At 35.3% G+C, this 20318-nt stretch overlaps 4 protein-coding genes and 2 non-coding genes across 7 annotated transcripts; 2 read left to right on the top strand and 4 right to left on the bottom strand.

Annotated features, from left to right (window-relative positions):
• The first annotated feature begins 364 nt into the window (after nt 1-364).
• SK32 (shaggy-like protein kinase 32) lies at nt 365-6535 on the top strand. Of its 2 annotated transcripts, XM_088810269.1 has the most exons (14): nt 555-753; nt 1828-1896; nt 2332-2586; nt 2977-3069; nt 3406-3465; nt 3590-3862; nt 3994-4068; nt 4395-4451; nt 4530-4670; nt 5139-5189; nt 5281-5376; nt 5462-5545; nt 5810-5912; nt 5989-6535. In XM_088810269.1, the coding sequence occupies exons 1-14, from the start codon at nt 691-693 to the stop codon at nt 6048-6050; spliced, it is 1482 nt and encodes a 493-aa protein (XP_088666395.1). In that variant the 5' UTR covers nt 555-690; the 3' UTR covers nt 6051-6535. The 2 variants fall into 2 exon arrangements, with proteins under 2 accessions (XP_017981217.2, XP_088666395.1); XM_018125728.2 differs by lacking the exon at nt 1828-1896 and having other exon boundaries at nt 365-753.
• A 168-nt stretch (nt 6536-6703) lies between these two features.
• Nucleotides 6704-9490, bottom strand: LOC18614205 (Tetratricopeptide repeat (TPR)-like superfamily protein). Its single transcript, XM_007051845.3, has one exon. The coding sequence runs from the start codon at nt 9356-9358 to the stop codon at nt 6929-6931; it is 2430 nt and encodes an 809-aa protein (XP_007051907.3). The 5' UTR covers nt 9359-9490; the 3' UTR covers nt 6704-6928.
• A 740-nt stretch (nt 9491-10230) lies between these two features.
• LOC18614204 (RING/U-box superfamily protein) lies at nt 10231-13218 on the top strand. Its single transcript, XM_007051844.3, has 5 exons — nt 10231-10927; nt 11002-11121; nt 11217-11349; nt 12183-12347; nt 12819-13218. Exons 1-5 carry the CDS (start codon nt 10350-10352, stop codon nt 12990-12992), a joined length of 1170 nt encoding a protein of 389 aa, XP_007051906.1. The 5' UTR covers nt 10231-10349; the 3' UTR covers nt 12993-13218.
• Nucleotides 13219-13743: 525 nt separating this feature from the next.
• On the bottom strand, nt 13744-13829 carry LOC148764822 (small nucleolar RNA snoR114). Its single transcript, XR_016024330.1, has one exon. It is a non-coding gene; the product is annotated as a small nucleolar RNA snoR114 (small nucleolar RNA).
• An 8-nt stretch (nt 13830-13837) lies between these two features.
• On the bottom strand, nt 13838-13908 carry TRNAG-GCC (transfer RNA glycine (anticodon GCC)). The gene has a single exon. It is a non-coding gene; the product is annotated as a tRNA-Gly (tRNA).
• A 1955-nt stretch (nt 13909-15863) lies between these two features.
• LOC18614203 (BON1-associated protein 1-like) lies at nt 15864-16722 on the bottom strand. The gene has a single exon (XM_007051843.3). The coding sequence runs from the start codon at nt 16616-16618 to the stop codon at nt 16097-16099; it is 522 nt and encodes a 173-aa protein (XP_007051905.1). The 5' UTR covers nt 16619-16722; the 3' UTR covers nt 15864-16096.
• Nucleotides 16723-20318: the final 3596 nt, after the last annotated feature.

Here is a 20318-nt window from a genome sequence, read left to right as displayed (position 1 = left end):
CTAATTTCTCATTTAAAAAAGTTAATACGTTTTAATTTAACCGCCAAAAGAACCGTCAAAGATTGGTCAAACCTCCCCGAATATTCCGTGCGGATCAATCTCTGTCTAAAAAATGCCTTCATCCCGTAAATACCCTTTACCAAGAAAGGATATTTTAGTCCAAGCGATAAAAAGAAGAGCTCGAATGCCGATCGTTGGATCTCTAATAATGAGAATCAACGGCTCACGATTCTTGTTTGACTAAAGTACAAAAAATGGGGCTGGTATGATTGGGTTTGATCCAGCTTTGACCAAAGAAAAATCAAATCAGGAAAGACACCTGGTGGCTTTTTATGGAAGAGAAAATATTCTACAGAGAGAAAGTTTTCTTTTTCTTTTTTTTTTTGAAATTTTTTTCTGTGTTTTGTTTGGATACAGAGAAATGGAAGTTTTTTTCTCTCACATAAACATATATTTTTTTTATTTTGAATCTGTATTAGGTTATATATTTGAGCGATTATATTAATTTTTTTTTGGTTAGGATTGGTATTTGGTTTCCATTGGTTTGTGATTCTGGTTATAGAATTAAAGAAGGAGGAGAAGAAGAGAGAAAGCGGGTTTTCTCTCTTCTCTTCTCTTGTTTGTGGTGGAGGCGAATTTCGTCGTTTGCGTTCGAAGAAATCAGGGCTTGGTTCTGTGAAATCTAAAACCATGAATGTGATGCGTCGTCTCAAGAGCATTGCTTCCGGTCGCTCTTCTATTTCTTCTGATCCCGTAAGTCTTCTCTTTTTTTCCCTTTATTTTTTCGTGGATTTAATCGGCTTTGTTAAGAGAATGGACTAAAAGAAAGAAAGGAAGAAGGAGTTTTTGGATTATCTTTAAGCATTGCTCATTGAAGACAAATCCTTTTTTTTGTTTTATTTTATTTTTTTTTAATTTTCCTGCTTTTTTTTTCTTCCATGAGTAGCTAAATAGGGAAAATATTTTCTTTTTTCTTTTTTGTTTTTGTGAGTTCTGGTATTCATGTCTAGATTTAGCTGGATTATTAACTGTTTTAGATGCAATATTGAGATATTTTTTCCTTTTGTTATTCTCGTAGCGATTAATTATTGGCTTATAGCTGGAATTTTAAGCAAATTATTTTTTTTATTATATTTAAAAATCTGCATTTTGAGATAGTTTTTGAAGTTTTCTTTTTGGTTGAAACGCATTTTGAGGTAGAGAGGAATGGCATTGTTAGCTAAATTTTTTTTCTTTTTTGGTTCATTTCTTTTCTTTCGATTCAAAAAGGTTATTTGCGATACTTTTTGGATTCTCTGTTACTTGATTTGTTTCAACATTGAATGTGTTCTAATTCATTTACTGATCGAAGTTGGTGGATCTCTTCTTTGATTTTGTAATTTAGGAAATCTTAATTTCAATTTCATGTTCTTGTGAGAATAATTTATTGTTTGTACTATTGTGAATGTATTTGTCATAGGTTAAGCTGTAGTTTTAGATTATATTTTTACTAGGGGTGGTTGATGGTAAGCTGTGTTTTAGTGGTTGGATTTTATGTAGAGGATTGTTGTTAGGTTGGCACTGGGTCAAATCACCATTATTGGTTTTTCCTGAGAATGGGTAATGTTTTAAACAAACTTCTTTTCCTTGGTAGGGGCTGATTATAGAGGTAAAATGCTGTAGATATGTTACTTACCTAAATTGTTGGGTCCTTGTGATGTTGACTATAGTATGTAATCATGGACTGAAGTCTAGAGAGGAAAGGAACTTGGATAATTACATTTGACCCTCTAAATTGTTTTCTTTCTTTCTTTCTTTTTTTTTTTCACCTTTACACCTACCGGACAGAGTGTTGATAAAATAATGATGACTACAATTTACATGCCGTGTAGTTTGAGCTATGACGCAAAGTATCAGGTTGGTTCTTTCTCATTTGTTTTTAGTCTATCAATCTATCCTCAGCTGAACTCCTGAGCTTAATCAGGGATGTGTTTTAGAAAACAGAATGAGCCACATAATTTTATGCAAGTAGCGTAAGGGATTTGAATGAGGAGGCTGAACTGAATGTTGATTTAAAGTTATTAATGTAATGAGCTACTTGCCTGTGCCTGTGTCTGTTTGTATAATATTTATGCAATCTGGATTGCTTCTTCATTGTTGAAAGTTACTACCTGTTGTATATACTAAATTCGATTGTTTTGAAAAGAACACAATATAAGATTTACACTGAGACTAGTAAATGTAAAAATATGCAATATACAAGGCACTCTATTACTATGAGGATGCTTGTCTTCTTTAATCTTTTGTTTTCATTTATTGATTTCTTTTGGAAAATTATAATTGTCTTCTCAGGGTGGGGATAGTGGCACTAAGAGGGCAAAGGTTGATCAACAAGCAGAATGTAAGGTACATGAGGAATCAAATTTAGTTGAGAGGAGTACCACTGGTCTAGAGCAGCATATGGCTTCTACATCACTGGAAACTGTAGCAAGCACATCCAATGTAACTTCTGTTGCTAGAATGGAGAAATCAGGTGTTGATCAGCTTCCTAATGAAATGCATGAAATGAGAATTAGAGATGAGAAAACTGCCAACCATGATGAGAAGGTAAATTTTTTTGTCTTATACTCTTCAAGATGTATCTGTATATGCATGTTGATATTTTTCCTTGTAAATGTTGTCTTCATTTCTATCTTGTTTTAAAAAGATAACCAGGTGTGCTGGAATGCCATCTAAGAAGTTATTCAGTTGTTCATACTTAAAAAGTCTGAAGCGTTTGCTATAATTTGAAGTAATCACTATTTTCTGTCTGAGTTTATGACTTGAATTGAACTTTTCTGAGGGCTTGGGCTTGGGACTCTTCAAGATATTTTGTGACCAGCTTTCTGGATAATGTTATTTGATTTTATGAAATGATTTAATTGCTGTCCACAATTTATCTATCTTCATAATCCTTGATTATTTCTAAATTACCATTTTGTAACTTGTATTGCTCAGGATGTGGAGGCTACTGTTATTAATGGAAATGGAACAGAGACAGGTCAGATAATTTCAACTGTTGTTGGTGGTCGAAATGGGCAACCAAAACAGGTGAGTTGATTTTTGGTGGACTTTTTGTTGCACATTATTAACTGCTCATCTGGATTGTAAATTATGTTTAGCAGTCTATGAGTGAGCTAAAGTTGCTTTATTTATTTTCTTATCCATGAATTTTTTCCCACTCCCTTTTCCTTCGTGATGGAGTGGGAATAAGTCTTTTTCTGTTGCGGCTGCATGCTGCAGTTTATATTTAAAAAATGAGCCCAGGCTAATAGTTTGCTGAAGCCATCATCATGTTAGAATCTTGCTTTACATGCATGGTATTTATTTCTATTTGGGCTAACCTGTGATGAACACTTAACAATGCATTTTTTTCTTGGGCCTTAGACAATCTCATATATGGCAGAACGTGTGGTTGGCACAGGTTCATTTGGTGTTGTTTTTCAGGTACAAATTTATTGGCATGTAGCCATCTTCTCGGCTGTAACTTTTTTCTCCTAGTGTTTGCATTTATTCAGAATTATCCTTTGTCTCTTCGAGGTTTATGTAATACTTTATGTTTATGATGTAGGCTAAGTGCTTGGAGAGAGGTGAATCTGTTGCTATAAAGAAGGTTCTGCAGGATAAAAGATACAAGAATAGGGAACTCCAGATTATGCGTATACTTAACCATCCTAATGTGGTCCAACTGAAGCACTGTTTCTTTTCAACCACTGACAAAGATGAGCTCTATCTTAACCTTGTTTTGGAGTATGTACCAGAAACTGTTTACCGAGTTTCAAAACACTACAGCAGAATGAATCAGCATATGCCCATTATTTATGTGCAGCTGTATACATACCAGGTGAACCTTGTCCCTACCTTGCTAATAAGTAGTGGGTGAGAAAATTGTGCTGGTTAGATTTTTAATTTAACCATTATGAGTTCATATTCTCAGTGCTTGTCATGACACGCTATAGTGCTTTCTTTTTGTAGATTTGTCGTGCTCTAAATTATTTACATCATGTGGTTGGTGTATGTCATCGTGATATTAAGCCGCAAAATTTACTGGTAAGACATTTTTGCACTTGTATTGTCAGCTGGAGGTTGATGTTAAGAAATATTTTAGTTCTTGTGTGTAGAGGATGTCACTTTTTTGTTGACAAATTTGTTAACAACTTGAATGCACTATAATGTGTGACACTTTTATTTTTACTGGTGGTCAGTCATACTGCTTGTCAGTTGGATTTCTTTGTGTATGCTTATGAGATAATATGGTTCTTGTCTGTGGAATTTGGTTGGCTTTAACATGCTATTGCTTTTGTTATTCTTCTGATAATTGTTTGTATTGTTAAAAGCTATAGCATATAGGAGCTAATGTTGTGATGTATTCACAGGTCAATCCCCGCTCTCACCAGCTGAAGATATGTGATTTTGGTAGTGCAAAGATGTTGGTATGTTCAATTTTTGGGAAGTTTGAAAGTCTTTTTCCTTGTTTGTAAAACTTATGAGATTTACTCCGCAATCTTTAGGTACCAGGTGAGCCCAACATATCATATATATGTTCACGATATTATAGGGCTCCAGAACTTATATTTGGGGCAACAGAGTATACAACTGCTATTGATATGTGGTCTGTTGGTTGTGTCATGGCTGAGCTTCTACTTGGACAGGTGAGTGTGAAAAAAGTACTTCCTTTTAGATACACTTTGTCTGAGTTTTGATGTCAATTTATGTTTTATTTACCTCTCTAATGCTTGCATGGCTCTATAATGCTTTAATGGCTTTTGTGGTTTTCATCTATGTTTTCATGATTGTGTTGTAGGTTTTGCATTTAACATTGTCATGTTTTGCTTTGACATCTGGTTGTGCACATCTTAGTGATGCAGTCATCCTTTTGAGCTCTTGTATTTTGTTTGTAACCTATAGAGGCTTTTGACATCCTGAAATTCTACTTCGCAGCACATTTTAGGAAACTATTCTTTCATCTACCCACCATCTGCCTGCTTTTGAGTTCTTATCCCAAGCATCTATTTGTAGTATGTAAAAGTTATATATTTTGATAAAACTCTGTATAGGACAATAATATTATATACATCGTAATATGCACTAATGCATATTGGTTATTACCCCATTTGCAGCCACTGTTTCCTGGGGAAAGTGGTGTCGATCAGCTAGTCGAAATTATTAAGGTTTGCATCAATGGCCTTTTGTTTGTGTAGTTTCACTTCTACTTTCCTTTTTCTGCTTTTCTCTTCCTTTAACTTCCTTTTGCTTTATCAGATACTGGGAACACCAACCAGAGAGGAAATTAAATGCATGAATCCAAATTACACTGAATTCAAATTCCCTCAGATCAAAGCTCATCCATGGCATAAGGTGTGCTGATTGGATCTATCTTCCAGTTATATTATTAATACAGTACATAAAAGTGGAAATCTTACTCTTAAGTTATAATTTTCAGATATTTCACAAGCGAATGCCTCCTGAAGCGGTGGATCTTGTGTCAAGGCTGCTTCAGTATTCACCAAACCTACGTTGCACTGCTGTAAGGATTTCATATGATATTATTGTTGTTTTCTTTTGTGTGTGCATTTGCCCTTGGCTACTTGAATCTTGATAGGAAGTTCAGTTGTGTAACTTATCACCCAACCTTCATGCCCAAGTTGTAGCAATTTAAGTAGCAGAGACATTTGACATGTGCACGAGAAGTTGTTAGAATGGATTGTGTGTTAGTTTCATGTCTTTCACAAAGTTTTACCTGTGTTTTTTGTCTTGCAATCTAATGAGCGTTTCACTTCCTGGATTTCAGTTGGAGGCATGTGCACACCCCTTCTTTGATGATTTGAGAGACCCAAGTGCGTGCTTGCCTAATGGCCGAGCCTTACCTCCGCTATTCAATTTCACGGCACAAGGTAAGCTAGTTTAATCTTTTAACCTTTCATTTTTCTCTTAAAAGTTGCTCGTGTTCTCATGTCAGCCGTTATGCAGAACTGGGTGTTGCATCTGCCGAACTACGCCAACGTCTTATCCCAGAACATGCAAGGACATAAAAATCAAATGAGATGGCATCTGTAGGCATTGTAAATTGGTTTTGTATGCTGCTTAGTTGCCCAGACAAGCAACGCTGCTCCACCTCCTGCTAGTTCAGAGCTGACCATCTTTGTTCCTTAACATGCCAAGACTGAAAAAGGTAGTCTTGGAGGCTATCCATCCAAGGACTTGAATGATGGTGCTTCGAGGTGGATGGAAAGGACTGCTATGCCACGAGGTTTCGGCATTTCCTTTTTCTTTTTCCTTTTTTTTCATTTACAATGTGATGTGTTACGTGCTTCGACTAACGATAAGATAAGGATGACTCGTTAAAACTGTGCTGCTGCTGTCATATATAGTTTATTAGCATTCATTGTTCAAAGAGCCTAAAATGTTCAACCAGAGGAATTAGGACGTCTTCCACTGTATAATTTTCCTACTAATACTTCTTCTACAGAGATTCATATTTCCAAGAAATCCACGTTTTGTATCCCATTCATCTGCACTGCAGCTACCTTCAACTTGTGAGCCACCCCAGGCTAAGGTATTACCTGGATGACAAATGGTCAGAAAATAAATTTAAATAGTGAACTTAATATGCTTCTTTATGTTTTAAAAAAATTTTCTAAAAGAAAAAAATAATTAAAATTAATATCTAAAAAGGGCCACCAACTGAATCAATGAACTCAGTTCGATTTGATTGATTTTTTCGTTTGAATCTGGTTGATTTTGCTCCACCCTAAACATACATGTATTTGATCCTTGTTGCCATTAGTCCTTGAAATGCATGTGTATGGTACAAGGCAACGTAACTGCTGATCACAGTTATTGTTAGTTATACCACAGAAGAAAAGTGTTTGAAGAAACAATATGCTATATGGTCCCGACAGAAGACTTTCTACCAATAGTCTCCGCAAGAACATTGTCCTTCCTTGAAGTGATGAAAACAGTTAGAATCCCTCAAGATAATGTGACGAAGGAAAACTCTGGATATATATTTCATAGCAGTGTGACAATCCCCACAAACCCGGAGATTCTTGAAAATCCGAATTGGGGCTCCGGGTGGTACTGTCAGAAGTCCAAAAGCAATGGCCAGCTTTTCACTGTGATAGGCCAGACCAAGCTCCTTCCCTTCTTCATCGGTGTTATGGAGAGCAAAACTGATGTCTGGCACATAACCAGCTTCCTTGATCTGGAGCATCATCTCATCGATCTTGGAATAGATCTCACCAGTTCTGGGATGGCCTGTGTCCTCAGACATAAATCTGTGAACTCTGCTGTTTACCTCAATCCAACTACAACCAGGCTCTTTATTGATCCCCCTGGATTTCATCGTTCTTCGAATCCTTGCAGCCTCTTCCCAGTTTCCGGAAGCAGAATACATGTTGGACAACATGATGTACGGCACAGCATTCCAGGGCTCTAATTCAAAGAGGTTCTTTGCTGCTCTTTCCCCCAGTTCCAAGTTGCCATGTACTCTACATGCAGCAAGAAGCGCCTTCCATACAGTTGCATCTGGTTCGACATCCATCTGGTTTAATAATGTCTCAGCTTCAACAAGTTTTCCAGAGCGACCCAAGAGGTCAATCATACAAGCATAGTGTTCAGGACCTGGTTTAATTCCGTAAACCTTCTTCATAGATGCAAAATAGGAGCGGCCACTTTCCAAAAGACCAGCATGGCTGCAAGCAAATAGTAAGCCTATAAAGGTAATGAAGTCTGGTTTTGTGCCACTAGCAATCATCTGATCATAGAACCTTACCGAATCCTTTCCTTTACCATTCTGGGCATAACCAACTATAAGAGCGGTCCAAGTTATCACATCCTGAATTTGCATAGAATCGAATACTCTGCTTGCATATTCAATACACCCACACTTAGCATACATTGTTACCAGGGAATTATCCACTGATAGTGACGATTGGAGGCCAGATTTAACAAAGTTTGCATGAACTTGTTGCCCAAATTCCAGAACAGTTAGTTCTGCACAAGCACTCAAAATACTTGCAAGAATAATATGGTCGGGATAAATGCCTGCCGTTCTCATGTCACAAAACAACTTGAGAGCTTCTTCATGACGACCATTATGAGCATATCCGGTTACCAGGGAGGTCCATGAGATCACATCCTTGTTGGGCATGTGGTTGAACACCTGAAAAGCACAATCCAAGTTTCCTTGTTTAGCATACATGTCGACCAAAGCATTGTTCACAAGCTTGCAAGCCTCAAATCCTGCTTTAACAATCAAACAGTGAACAGACATTGCGTGTTTCGAGTCCATCATGGAAGCAAAACAGTTTAAAACAGACGGGTACGTGAAACTATCCATCTTCATATCTCTAGCATGCATCTTCCGAAACAATGAGAGAGCTTCCTCTTCAAAACCCTGCCTCACACACCCTACTATCATGGAGTTCCAAGAAACCACATCATCAACCTCCATGTTCTCCAACACTCTCATGGCATTATCCAAATCCCTGCATTTTGCATACATATCAACCAATGCACTTTGAACATAAACATTAGTTTCAAAACCACTCCTAACTATGCAACCGTGCACTTGTGCGCCAACATTACCAGCTTTAACCGCAGCACAAGCTATTAGTACACTGGGGAAAGTGAACTGATTGGACTCAACTCCTTCAACAAGCATATCTCGAAAACACTCAATCGCTTTAAATGCTTCACCATTTTGAGAATAACCTGCAACTATGGCGGTCCACATCACATGATTTCTCTTATCAGGCATCATTTTAAACAAACATTCAGCTTCCAAAATGCAATTGCACTTTGCATACATATCAACAAGACCAGTAACAACATAGTCATTCGACTCGAATTGTGTCTTTATTACATAACCATGCACCTGTTTTCCTCTTTGAAGCAAACCCAACGTGGAACACAACCTTAAAATACTTCCCATCGTGTACTGGTTAGGCCTTTGTCCCTCAAATTGCATTCCCCAAAACAAATCAAAAGCTTCAATTTCCATCCCACCTCTACAATACCCAGAAATTAGTGAATTCCAAGTGATGGAACTCTTCATTGGGATTTCTTTAAAAAGCTCTATGGCTTCAGTTAATTTCCCAGAATTTGCATAAGCAGCTATCATTGTATTCCAAGTGAACTCATCACGTTCAGGCATTTCGTCAAATAGCTTGCGAGCTTCATTAATCCGACCCGATTTGGATAATTCGTTTAAGACCCGATTGGAATCAAGCTTTAATTGACTGGAATTCGCAAAATGAAAATGAATTGACCCTACATAAATGTATAGTTGACGTGCCTTGAAAGAAAAGTTTAGATTTTTCAAACATAATTTTATCATTGAAGGCGCTTCCTATTGTTGAATTTTTCAAGTCTGAAATCAAAAAAATTTTCAATGAATCTACTAAAAGCTTGAAACTTGAACAGAAACAAAAGTAGTAGTAGTAGTAGTAGTGTAAAACAGACAAAAAGAAGATTAAACAAAGGGATAAATTTGGCACGGAATTAACAGTAGAAAAGTAAATGATTTGGAAAAAGATGACGAGGTGGGTCCTTTTTGAGTTACACGGAGCACATAATTTTCAACCTACTTGGCGGGAACTTCCATGGAAACAGAAGGAGCTGAGCTCTGTATCAGGCAACGCGTTGGTCTTGTTTGCATTGGTAGTTGGTTTCTGCTTTCAAAATCGTTTTGGCATTTTTCTCCTTGGAATTGTTAACAATACAAAAAACCCAATTCACACTTCCACACCAAATTCCAAAATCTCGTCTCCGAATTCGAGTCAAAGATTTTTTTCTATTTCTTTTCTTTTCTTTTCTTGAAGTTAATGTGGTGAAAACAGGGCTTTCCCATTAAAGTGCAAGGATGCCATGACTGGACACACGTCCTTTTTAACACAAAAGTAAGAAATCTAGATTGATCCATTGATGGGTATTTATCAAATTTAATTTCTATTAAAAAAGAAATCTATATGCTTTCTCTTTCATCATCACCGCCCGTCGTCTTCGAAACCAATACCACTGGCCCCCATCCTATTAATGGTAGCCCTTTGTACCAAAGTTATTGCCTTTTTGTAATTGGGCGTACTATTCCCTTTTTGGTTTTTATTATCCAAATTTAAAGTTTCAAATTTTATGTGCATAAATCCAAATAAACCCACCAAAATTCGAATTCCTACCAAATTAAATTAGTCATTTTTATTTTTTTTTTCAATTTTTTAGTCCCTTTATAATCATTCCAAAATAATTGATCCTCAATCCAACCCTTCTTACAAGTTTTCTTTCTTACAACCTTAAACTCAACGAAGAATTTTTTTTTTTTGTGGAAAAAGATGCACCCAACAAATGCGCCAGCTCCGACATCACTTCCATCAGATGAGGTGGACACGTCACCCCTCCTGACCCATTCCATAGCCGATCACCTCCTCCGTAGCCGCCGTCTCCTCCGTCGCCCACCCCCACCTTTAAGCGGTGCGGCTGCTAGGCTCCTTCGCCGCGCCAGTAGTCGTCGCTTGATGCTCCGTGAGCCGTCGGTTCGTGTACGAGAAACCGCGGCCGAGCAACTGGAAGAGCGTCAAAGCGATTGGGCCTATTCGAAGCCCATTATAGTGCTTGACATTCTCTGGAATATGGCGTTTGTGGTAATGGCGGTTGTCGTCTTGGGACTCAGCCTTGATGAAAAGCCCACCGTCCCTTTAAGGCTCTGGATTTCGGGTTACGGGTTACAGTGTTTATTTCACGTTGCTTGCGTAGTCGTAGAATATAAAAGAAGAAATGGAAGAAGGGATTCGGATTCGGATTCGGAGAACATCGAGGGTCAGAATTTGGCCCTGAATTCTCAGTCCGGGAGTGAAACGGGGGATTCTGAGGATTATGAAACAGAGCAACTGAATAGTGGAAATGAAAACAGGTACATAATTTCATTTAATATTAATTAGAAATGTAATCAAGATTACTTAAGCCAAATCTTCATGATTTTTGCAGTGTTGCCAAAATCTTGGAGTCTGCAAATACAATGTTTTCATTTCTTTGGTGGATCATTGGATTTTATTGGATAATGGCTGATGGACAAGCTTTGATACGTCATTCACCTGGACTTTACTGGTATCATATCACTTCAATACACATTTTTTGTTTGTTTCCTTATATATTTAATTACAAACCATTGCTAACTCACTAGACGGGTTCTTAATCCCCAGGCTTTGTGTCACATTTCTTGCATTCGATGTAGTCTTTGTGATGATCTGTGCTGCTGTTGCCTGTCTTATTGGTATTGCTGTTTGCTGCTGTCTTCCTTGCATCATAGCAATTCTGTATGCTCTCACAGACAGGGTAAGTGAAGTTTTTTTCACTTTCTGTGCAGATTACTATATTAGAACACTGCATTCAGTGAATCTACCTTTTAGTGCCTTTCAGTGGACTATATTTTAATCATGAATGAGACAAAGATAGTTTTTTTTACTATATGTTTTGTTGAAGTGGTACACAAAATCAAATAATAAAATCTTGCTAGATGATTAATTAATTCTATAATGAGTTGGGTGATTCGACATTCACTAAGGAAACCTGTATTTTTGGACTGCATTGGCCATGATCTATATGGACCCCTTTGAGGTTTGAAGAACTAAGCTACCTTAGTGAGATGCACCTGTGATCTTTCTTCCTTCTCCCCTTTTTCTTCCTTTTTTCTTTTTAACGGAAAGGGTGGGGGGTATTAATATTTTATTCATATAGACTTCTGCACCTGATAGACTTGGGATATATTTTCGCCCTTAAAGTACGAATCTGGTTAATCTGGTTTCTTACTTATACTGTTGAAAAGAATGTACTTGGAATAAACAATTTAATTTCAGAAACAACATTGCTTAAGTTGGTCATTGCTTCTTTAATTTCCCGTTCTTGGGGATGGAAAGGCTCTGGATGTTCTGTTGTTCCCACTCCTACAAGGAAAACTTTATCAGTGAGTATTGTTAAATTAATCTCCATGAAAACACATTATGCTGAAAATCAAGAGCACGTGATTGATTCTGGCTGGATAGAAACATGACTTGAATATGTTGTCTATGCTGCTGCATAATTTCACTAGAATATGTAACGTTCTCCATCTAGTCTCCATTCTTGAATAATCCTGCCTTACCTTACATAACCTTCAATCTGTAAAGCAGGAAGGAGCAACAGAGGAAGAGATTGATAGATGGCCAAAGTACAAATTTCGCAGGGTTGGTGATTTCGAAAAAGTAAATGGTGAAATTCAAGAATCTCGTGAGGGGATAATGACTGAATGTAACACTGATACGCCTGCTGAACGAATTCTTTCACACGAGGATGCTGTAAGTACCCTATATTGTTGTGCATTAGTATTTGCCTTAGTAAAATCATTGAACATTTTAGGAAGTTACAATTGGAAACATATCATTATTTCTGATAGAACCAATTTGTGTTGGTAGCAGAGGTTAGAATTTGCTATCACACATTGAATCAATTGCTGGTAGCTCACAAACACCATAATTAAATCCACATACGTACTTCTCAATACAATGTTGATATCGAGTTTAAGCACGAGCTATGTTATTTTCCAATCTAAATCCAATCTTCTCTGGACTTTCTTTGGATGACCTACTTTCCTTCTTTCATTATAAAATCTATAAATTGGAGTGTTAAAATCAGGCAGTTTAAAGTTGTCGTTCATATATGTATAACTGAGAGTGGTGGCCATCCATTCTTGGGTCTCCATGTTTGCTCCCCTGGCCTTTTGAAGAATGAACGCACCATTTTAACCCAAATTTATGTTCCAATCACAGGAATGCTGCATCTGCCTTTGTGCTTATGAAGATGGGAGCGAATTGCGCGAACTCCCTTGCCATCACCATTTCCACTGCACCTGTATAGACAAGTGGTTGTACATCAATGCTACCTGTCCACTCTGCAAGTTCAACATTCTGAAGACATGTAACTTGAGTGGAAGTGAAGTGTAGAAAAGCCTAATCAGAGTAATTAACAGTGCTTCTTCCCTGCGTGTACGCAATTATATGACTGGCCATCTTGTTGGCAGCCTAGAGGCAGCAATTAGGGACGGGTTTCGCCACATAAGCAGGCGTGGCTTTTCTGGTTTTCCCAAATTGTATTAATGTACAGTATGTGTTTTCACTACTTGTTTTAGGCACGTTTAGTTTGCGGAATGAAAAAGTTATTTTTCTTCAATTTAGTTCTAATGAGGCCATTTTCTATTACAAATCAATGGTGCTATACCTATAGTAAACTTAGTTGATAGGAAATGGGTCACCATAATGGAGTTTTTCTGTGATTTTTCTGTGGGGAATCACTTAATCATGTTGCTTTCAAGTTTCAAATAAATAGACAAGATGAATTTTGATAAGAATTTCTTAGTATCCAAATTCTCACAAAGGCTGTTGGTATATGAAGGAAGACCTTCACATTATATTTGGAGCTCTGACTCAAAGATTGAGAATATGATTATATATATATATATAAAATATTGAATGTTGAAAAAATTTTAATTTTCAAAAATAGTCATTACTGTTTATTACATTTTTAAATATTGTTATTATAAAATTATCCAATTTGTAAATAATCGTGTTGAATGATTTTTATCAAAAAAATAATTTTTTGTTTGACTAATATTATATAATTTATAATTAATATTACAAATTTCAATTATGTATATTTTAAATTCTTGTACGTAGAAAAAATAAAAAAAAATGGGTAGAGCTCAGATGCGCGTGGTCTCATCGCAAGATCAGAGAAGTGTGATGGACCCTACCATCACATGTGCGCAGTGTTCCTCACAGCTCAAAGGGGATGCACCAGCCGGGAATCGAACCCGGGTCTGTACCGTGGCAGGGTACTATTCTACCACTAGACCACTGGTGCTTGTTGTTTTTAGTCCTAGACCACTGGTACTTGTTGTTACTACAAGACCACCGGTGCTTCTTGTTATTGATAGATAACAAAGTCATAATAATGCTAAATGTATTGAGGAATTATATTTGAAATTGTTGAACAATTATCATTAGTTAAAATGTTAATTGTTATTTTATACTTATATCATATAATCATATTATCGTATCACATTAACATGTCATGTCATCGTATATTAATATATCACGTTAACTTCACATAACATAAAATAAAAAGGGACAATTTGATTAATAAAAATTAATTAATTATTAATTATATGAACTTATTTTGTTTAAAATAAAATTATGAGGGCTTAATTGAATATAATAAAAGAATAAAAATTTATTTAAAAATTTTGAGTAATTTAAGGACTTTTTTAAGTATTATATCAAAAATATATATGATCCAAATTGGACTGATAGCATATTTAAAAAAAACATTAATACATGAATTCATAAGTAATATCAAATTAACATTTCTTATAAATCATATCTTTCAACGAAAATACAAGAAAACCTTGCCCAATTTAATGGTAACAATTATAATAAAGTAAAAGTACATTGTTGCCGACCTCATCACACCGAAAGTAGGTGGGGCAATTATAAACCCTTAGCCATTGAAATGCTTTTATTTCACAAACAAAATGTTTTTTAGGTGATCAAAGTGTACATATGCGGTCGATTGCCGACCTAGCATGAATATCGTTCTCAATATTGGACTGTACATTAAATTCAATGAAGGAGAAAAGGGCCTCATATGACTGAGACAAAGACATAACATATATATATATATAATGTGTTATTGTAATTTCTACGGTGTATCAAAGATCCGAGGAGGCGAGGAAGGTTCCCATATTGCTTCTCGTCTCTTCTTTCTAAGAAACTGAGACTTTTAGGACTAGAAATTACTGCCATGTAACGGCTCTTGAGGGGAAGTTTACGAGAAGGAAGACAGAAGGAGATACGGGGTTTCTGTTCTTCCTGTTTTCGCCCCCAACCAAATCATACAGTACTAGTAAATTAGATATGCCGGCTTTGTTTTTCTACAGAAAGATTGATGACCGGCTGACAGGCGAGACAAGGAAAGTTGACTTTTTTTTTTTTTAAGTAGAATTTGGTGTAGTCTTTTTGAACAATAAAAAGGTGGCAAGAATAGACAACCTAAGGCACTGTTTTAAGATTCAAAACGTGAGAAATTCGTTCCTGTCCACTCCACATGTTTTTGACTCCGAACAATGATCCGGATATCATGAAACGCATGCCATACCAAATCTTTGTGGCTACTTCCTTAGAGTGCAGCTCGTATGTGAGATTTGATAAGACCTCGAAATTAAACCCCCAAAATCAAGAACCAATCAGGATAAATAATATATTGCCATGAGTCTTGCCTTATCATCACTCGGTCGGTGGATTTTCAATCACAATCTGGGTAACTGAGGAGTAACTTGATTCGTTCACGTCAGTTAAGCTTATGCAAATCTTAGTTGCTATTCTGTGTTATAGGACTATGAATCCAAAATAAAAAAATAGATTAATAATATAATATAATATTACGATAAATCCTGACTTACCATTTGGTAAGGTGTCAAGCATATATAATTAAAATAACTCAAGAGTAACTTCACTAGTTTACGTCTCTTATGTAATTGCAAATGGTTACTTAGAGTGATAATGATCTTTGGTTATTGGTGCATTCCATTCCGATTTCTAATTGTAACAATAAAATACTTTAGCCAACTCTATGATATATATATATATATTCACAATAACTCCATGTACAAAACATTTCATTTCCTTATCGCTAGTTGTCTCGTGCATACAGTATGCATTGTTTTTATGTAACTGGTTACATGAAAGAAGAAAGAAATCATCAATTAATTAATTGTTTAATTATCAAATGAAAAGAAAAAATCAATAGACGACAAAGGATTGGTTGCTAAGGCTGCGTCATTGGGGCAAGGCGACAACTTAGACGGCTTCTTTTGAATTTATTAGTTTCGATTCTACTACATTATTAGCAACACAAAACCAAAGTGAAAATATATCGGAAATAGAGAAATAAGAATAAAATCTCATCAGTTCCAGAACAAGTTTTTCTTCGTTTTTTGGGGGGAAAATTTGTTGGTATGAAGGTTATTTACAGCTTTGATGCATCAATTTCTTCATCTAAAGAAAGAATTAGATGGATAACCACTCCAAATTGGGATCCCTGTAACAACTCCAAAATCATTTCGGCCGTCTATGGGAATTCCCAGACCTGCAGCAGCCTGCGAAGAACAAGCGTGTAAGGGCTCTTTTACCCTGACAGAGACATTGATGATTCCATTCTTCAACCCCTTGGGATCCCTTAACCGGTAACTCAAGAACTGTAAACAAGTCTCCGGGGAGTACCCTCCGATAAAGTCCGTCACTGGTATTCTTGCCAATCCTACGGTTTTTTCCCCACTGGAGGCCTTGCATTTTACTGCCAGGGTAATGAAGCGTGTCTGCATGGGCATGTCCATCACTAGTTTATCGTTCCATGAAGGGTTGCTCCCTCCTTCACCGTCCATCTTCGTCGTCTTACAGTTAAAAGGATCGATCGAAACGTCGACAAAAGCGTTCTTTTTAACCGATTTGTTATCGATTCTCAGGTCTTCTCCTGACAATATTGTGATCTCCAGAGTGCGAGACTTGCTCTCCATTATAAATTAAGAGAAACAAATAAAGAAAAATAAACAAAGCAAGAACAGAAAGATGTTTCCTAGTGTGCTTGGGTTTGAAGGAGGCGACGGCTGGTGAGAACCAAGAGGTGTAGGGAGACTTATATAGATGCTCTTCAAAGGAAGCTGAAGAGAAGGGCGGCGGAAGGTGAGAGGCAACGCTACAGCTTGGACTTCAAAATTAGGACCGAGTTAGAGTATAAAACAAAGAAGCGCGTGTGAGTGAATATTCAATTTTGGCGTGAGGAGCGTAGTTACTTTTTTTTTTTTCTACTAAACTCTCTAGACAAAGTCGCAGTAAGTGCAAAAATCAAAATTTAATAGTACCAAAGAGAAAACATCTGATCCGCCACGCAATTCCTTATTCCTTAACTTGTTTACTTCTTTCTTTCTTTTTTCTTATAGTAAATTTCCTGAACATTCTTTTTATTTAACTTTTTTGTATGAATAGATAATTTTTATTCTCATAAAAATTAGTTAATTAATTTCATCGGTTAAAATTATCAAAATATGTTTAATTCAAAATTTAATTTCTTTAGTCACAATTTAACTTTTTTATGAAAATTAAAGTTATTCTCGTAGTGTTAATTAAAAAAATGAAACCACGACAAATGAGGATTAAGTTTCAATTTTTTTTTCTATTACTTTTAAGAAGCAAAGTCATTCCATTAATTCTACCCATGGTATTCAACATTCAATGTATATTGATTGATGTTTTCAATGTAGAATACTATACAATGAATTACCACCCACTTCCAATTCACGTCTTGTAGGTTTTCTTAGATTTCCATACTCTTATCTTCTTTTAAAAGGTAAAGGAGAAGGAAAAACATGCTGAAATGTTGTTTGTGTAAATATTTGTACATTAATTATTCGCACTGTTTGATTTTTACTCATTTATCCTTCGATTGCCTTATATAAAAAAAAAAATTTAATGGTCGATTTCAGCCTTTTAGTTTGTGTGGAAGATTATCTCATGTTAGTATTTGTTTAATATTTGTGTGTATGGAAGCATAGAGAATATATTGAGATAAATGTGGTAGGACAATTACGTAGTGGTATTAGAATCAAACTCTAATTAAAAATTTGGTTCACCATTCACCATGTGTGAAAGGCTGGCTTGGTAAGCAAAGGCTAGCAGCAGTCACACTTCTTTAATGAACTTGGGTAGGATTATGCAAAGCAAAAGTCATAAGAACTCTTTTTATTAAATAATCATATTCAAAAACTTAATGTTAAGTTACCACTTCTTGATAATTCTTTTAGATAAGTGTGTAAATGGATAAATTGATTGTAAGTTATTCAAATTTGACTCGATAAATATTTAAATTCAATTAATTCATTATTGAGTTGAGTTTGAATTCAAGTTATTTGAACAACAAGTTAATTAGAATTTTACGTTTTGTACACTCGAATAGAGTGATTCGCAAGTTTTATTAAATTTTTTTAATATTTTAATATTATATGCATATATAAATCAAATATTATTATTTACATATATTGAAGTTTTATTTGAATTTTTATTTCATACTTTAAATCGAATTTGAATGGATTTTCAAACTCTTTATAAAAATTAATGATAATTGATTCTGAATCAAATTGAATTAAAGTAACACGATTATTTTTTAAATCAAATTTGAAAATTTTCGAATTTCAAAATTTTTTTTAATCGAGTCAGAGGTCGAGTTTGACACTGTATTTAATTGTCTTGGCTCAATTACACCGTTACTTTCTATGACGTTATTCCTCCAGTTTTCAATTCAAATTGAATGTCATATTTTAAATTTTCTTAAGTTTTGACGAATTTATTTGGAAATTCATCAGTGATTTTCCTGTTCTTGTTCAAACATCGGAGCGGTTGATCAGTTACGAGGCAAGTGGCAAAGCCGTGCTCGTGACTGTCCGGCGGATCATGGACGCAACACGGCGGTGACAAAACATGGGGTAGCCTTTGTCCCTTTGACTTTGAAGTCTTCAACCTTTTTCCATTGCGCCTCTCACACGCTCTCAAACTGCCGTGATGCGCACTTTTCCGGTCTTTTTTATAAGTACAGCTACCAGTAATAATTACTTTACATCACGTGTGCTGAAATTCGGAAATTAATTTAAAACCACTTGAGATTAATTTTGGGTGCAGTCAAGTCCATATTATTTGTTAAATCATTTTTTTATTCATCATTTCTATCTTCAAATTGCAGTAAAAGCACGTAATTTAAACGTAAAAGAAAAGAAAAAAAATGGATGAATATCTGGATCGGTAAAGCACGAAAACTTGAAGAAGACACTGAAAAGGTATTTTTAAATTAAATTAAAAGAAAGAAACAAGTGAATTGGTTATATATTTCGGTTCACACTAACTTTACGAGATATTGTATATTTTATAGGTGTTGTGAATTTGTAAATGTCTAATATTACTTTAATAAACAGTCGGTGTAGCATTTATATTCTCCTTTAAGAGTTTCTCAAAAAATAAGATATATGAATATGTGAGATTTATGATTTTATCAGTTGAAAATATATTTCTTTAACATGAGATTTACATGATTTTCGGCTACCATGGTGACACTATGACAAATGGCAGCAGACAACTGAACAGTGAAGACCAAGTGCTGACCATGTCAACTCCAACTTTGGATTTGGATAAATTTCGTGGTTCGTTTCATGGTCTTACATCACCACTGCGTCGTCAGCACTCTGCCATCATCACAATCACTCGTGCCTTTGGAAATAAAGGTTGTAACTAACAATTTGGGATGAGCTGGACCTGCACCTCCTAATTCTTTGGCTCGGAAGTTTCACGGCACGATTATCTTAGCAGCGAAAACATAAAACATATGGGAATGTTAGTTAAGCCGAAGGTTGAGTCAACTGTTAATTTTTCCTCAGCGGTCTTGCCTGGAAGTTTGGCGGAAAATTTATGGCAGCCGAAACAACCTTGCAAACAGGGGGTCGACTATCTCAAAGTCTTAACTAATAAAGTTAATTAATTTGATGACTACATAGATAACATAAACTATAAAATTAAATAAATTAAATATTGTTTGGTGTCATAGATTTCTAGAAGACTAATAATAGAAATTGTAATGCCTAACATCATTACAAGTTGGCTTAGCTTTCTATTATGGCTTTTTCAAAATTTAGACATTATATTTAGAAAATATCTTAAATTATTTTTAAAAATTTAAATTATTATTAATCAAAATGTTAATGTGATTATGTGACTGTTTCATTTTTTTTGTCAACATCATATAAGTGGCACACGAGAATAAAAACAACAAATGTCTTTTTAATTAATAATAATTGATATCTTTAGTTATAAAAGTTTATTTAGCTTAAATTAAAAGTATATGAGTTTGATTAAATATAATAAAAGAATAAAAATTTATTTAAATTTTTAAAATAATTTAAAAACTATTTAAAAGTATTATGTCTATTTCCGATGCAAATTGTGAAAAAAACATTGGTTAGATTGTAGAATTTTCATTGTACAATTTTCCCTTTTTTTTCCCATTTTAGCCATGTTGAACAATTATGCTTTATGCATAAAAAAAATGGAAAAAAGATCATGTAGTTAGGTTAGGTAAGTTGAAACGACATCGTTTGGAAGAAATTATATTTAAAAGTTGTTTTATTAACCATTTTTAGAACAAATTATTGATCAATATGTTTTAGACAGTGGCAA

The sequence above is a fragment of the Theobroma cacao genome, chromosome 1 (assembly GCF_053813885.1).
Source record: "Theobroma cacao isolate CCN51 chromosome 1, ASM5381388v1, whole genome shotgun sequence".
Lineage (NCBI taxonomy): Eukaryota > Viridiplantae > Streptophyta > Magnoliopsida > Malvales > Malvaceae > Theobroma > Theobroma cacao.
Note: the sequence above shows the minus strand (reverse complement) of the source record. Positions and strands in the feature narration are given on the sequence as shown.

Excerpts from the sequence above, each read along its gene's own strand:
- LOC18614204 (XM_007051844.3), top strand. The coding sequence starts at position 10,350 with ATGCACCCAACAAATGCGCCAGCTCCGACATCACTTCCATCAGATGAG. Across the intron at positions 11,122-11,216 it reads CATTCACCTGGACTTTACTG|GCTTTGTGTCACATTTCTTG; the intron begins GTATCATATCAC and ends CTTAATCCCCAG. Across the intron at positions 11,350-12,182 it reads TGTATGCTCTCACAGACAGG|GAAGGAGCAACAGAGGAAGA; the intron begins GTAAGTGAAGTT and ends TCTGTAAAGCAG.
- LOC18614205 (XM_007051845.3), bottom strand. The coding sequence starts at position 9,358 with ATGATAAAATTATGTTTGAAAAATCTAAACTTTTCTTTCAAGGCACGT.
- LOC18614203 (XM_007051843.3), bottom strand. The coding sequence starts at position 16,618 with ATGGAGAGCAAGTCTCGCACTCTGGAGATCACAATATTGTCAGGAGAA.
- SK32 (XM_088810269.1), top strand. The coding sequence starts at position 691 with ATGAATGTGATGCGTCGTCTCAAGAGCATTGCTTCCGGTCGCTCTTCT. Across the intron at positions 4,452-4,529 it reads TTGGTAGTGCAAAGATGTTG|GTACCAGGTGAGCCCAACAT; the intron begins GTATGTTCAATT and ends CGCAATCTTTAG. Across the intron at positions 5,377-5,461 it reads AAGCTCATCCATGGCATAAG|ATATTTCACAAGCGAATGCC; the intron begins GTGTGCTGATTG and ends TATAATTTTCAG.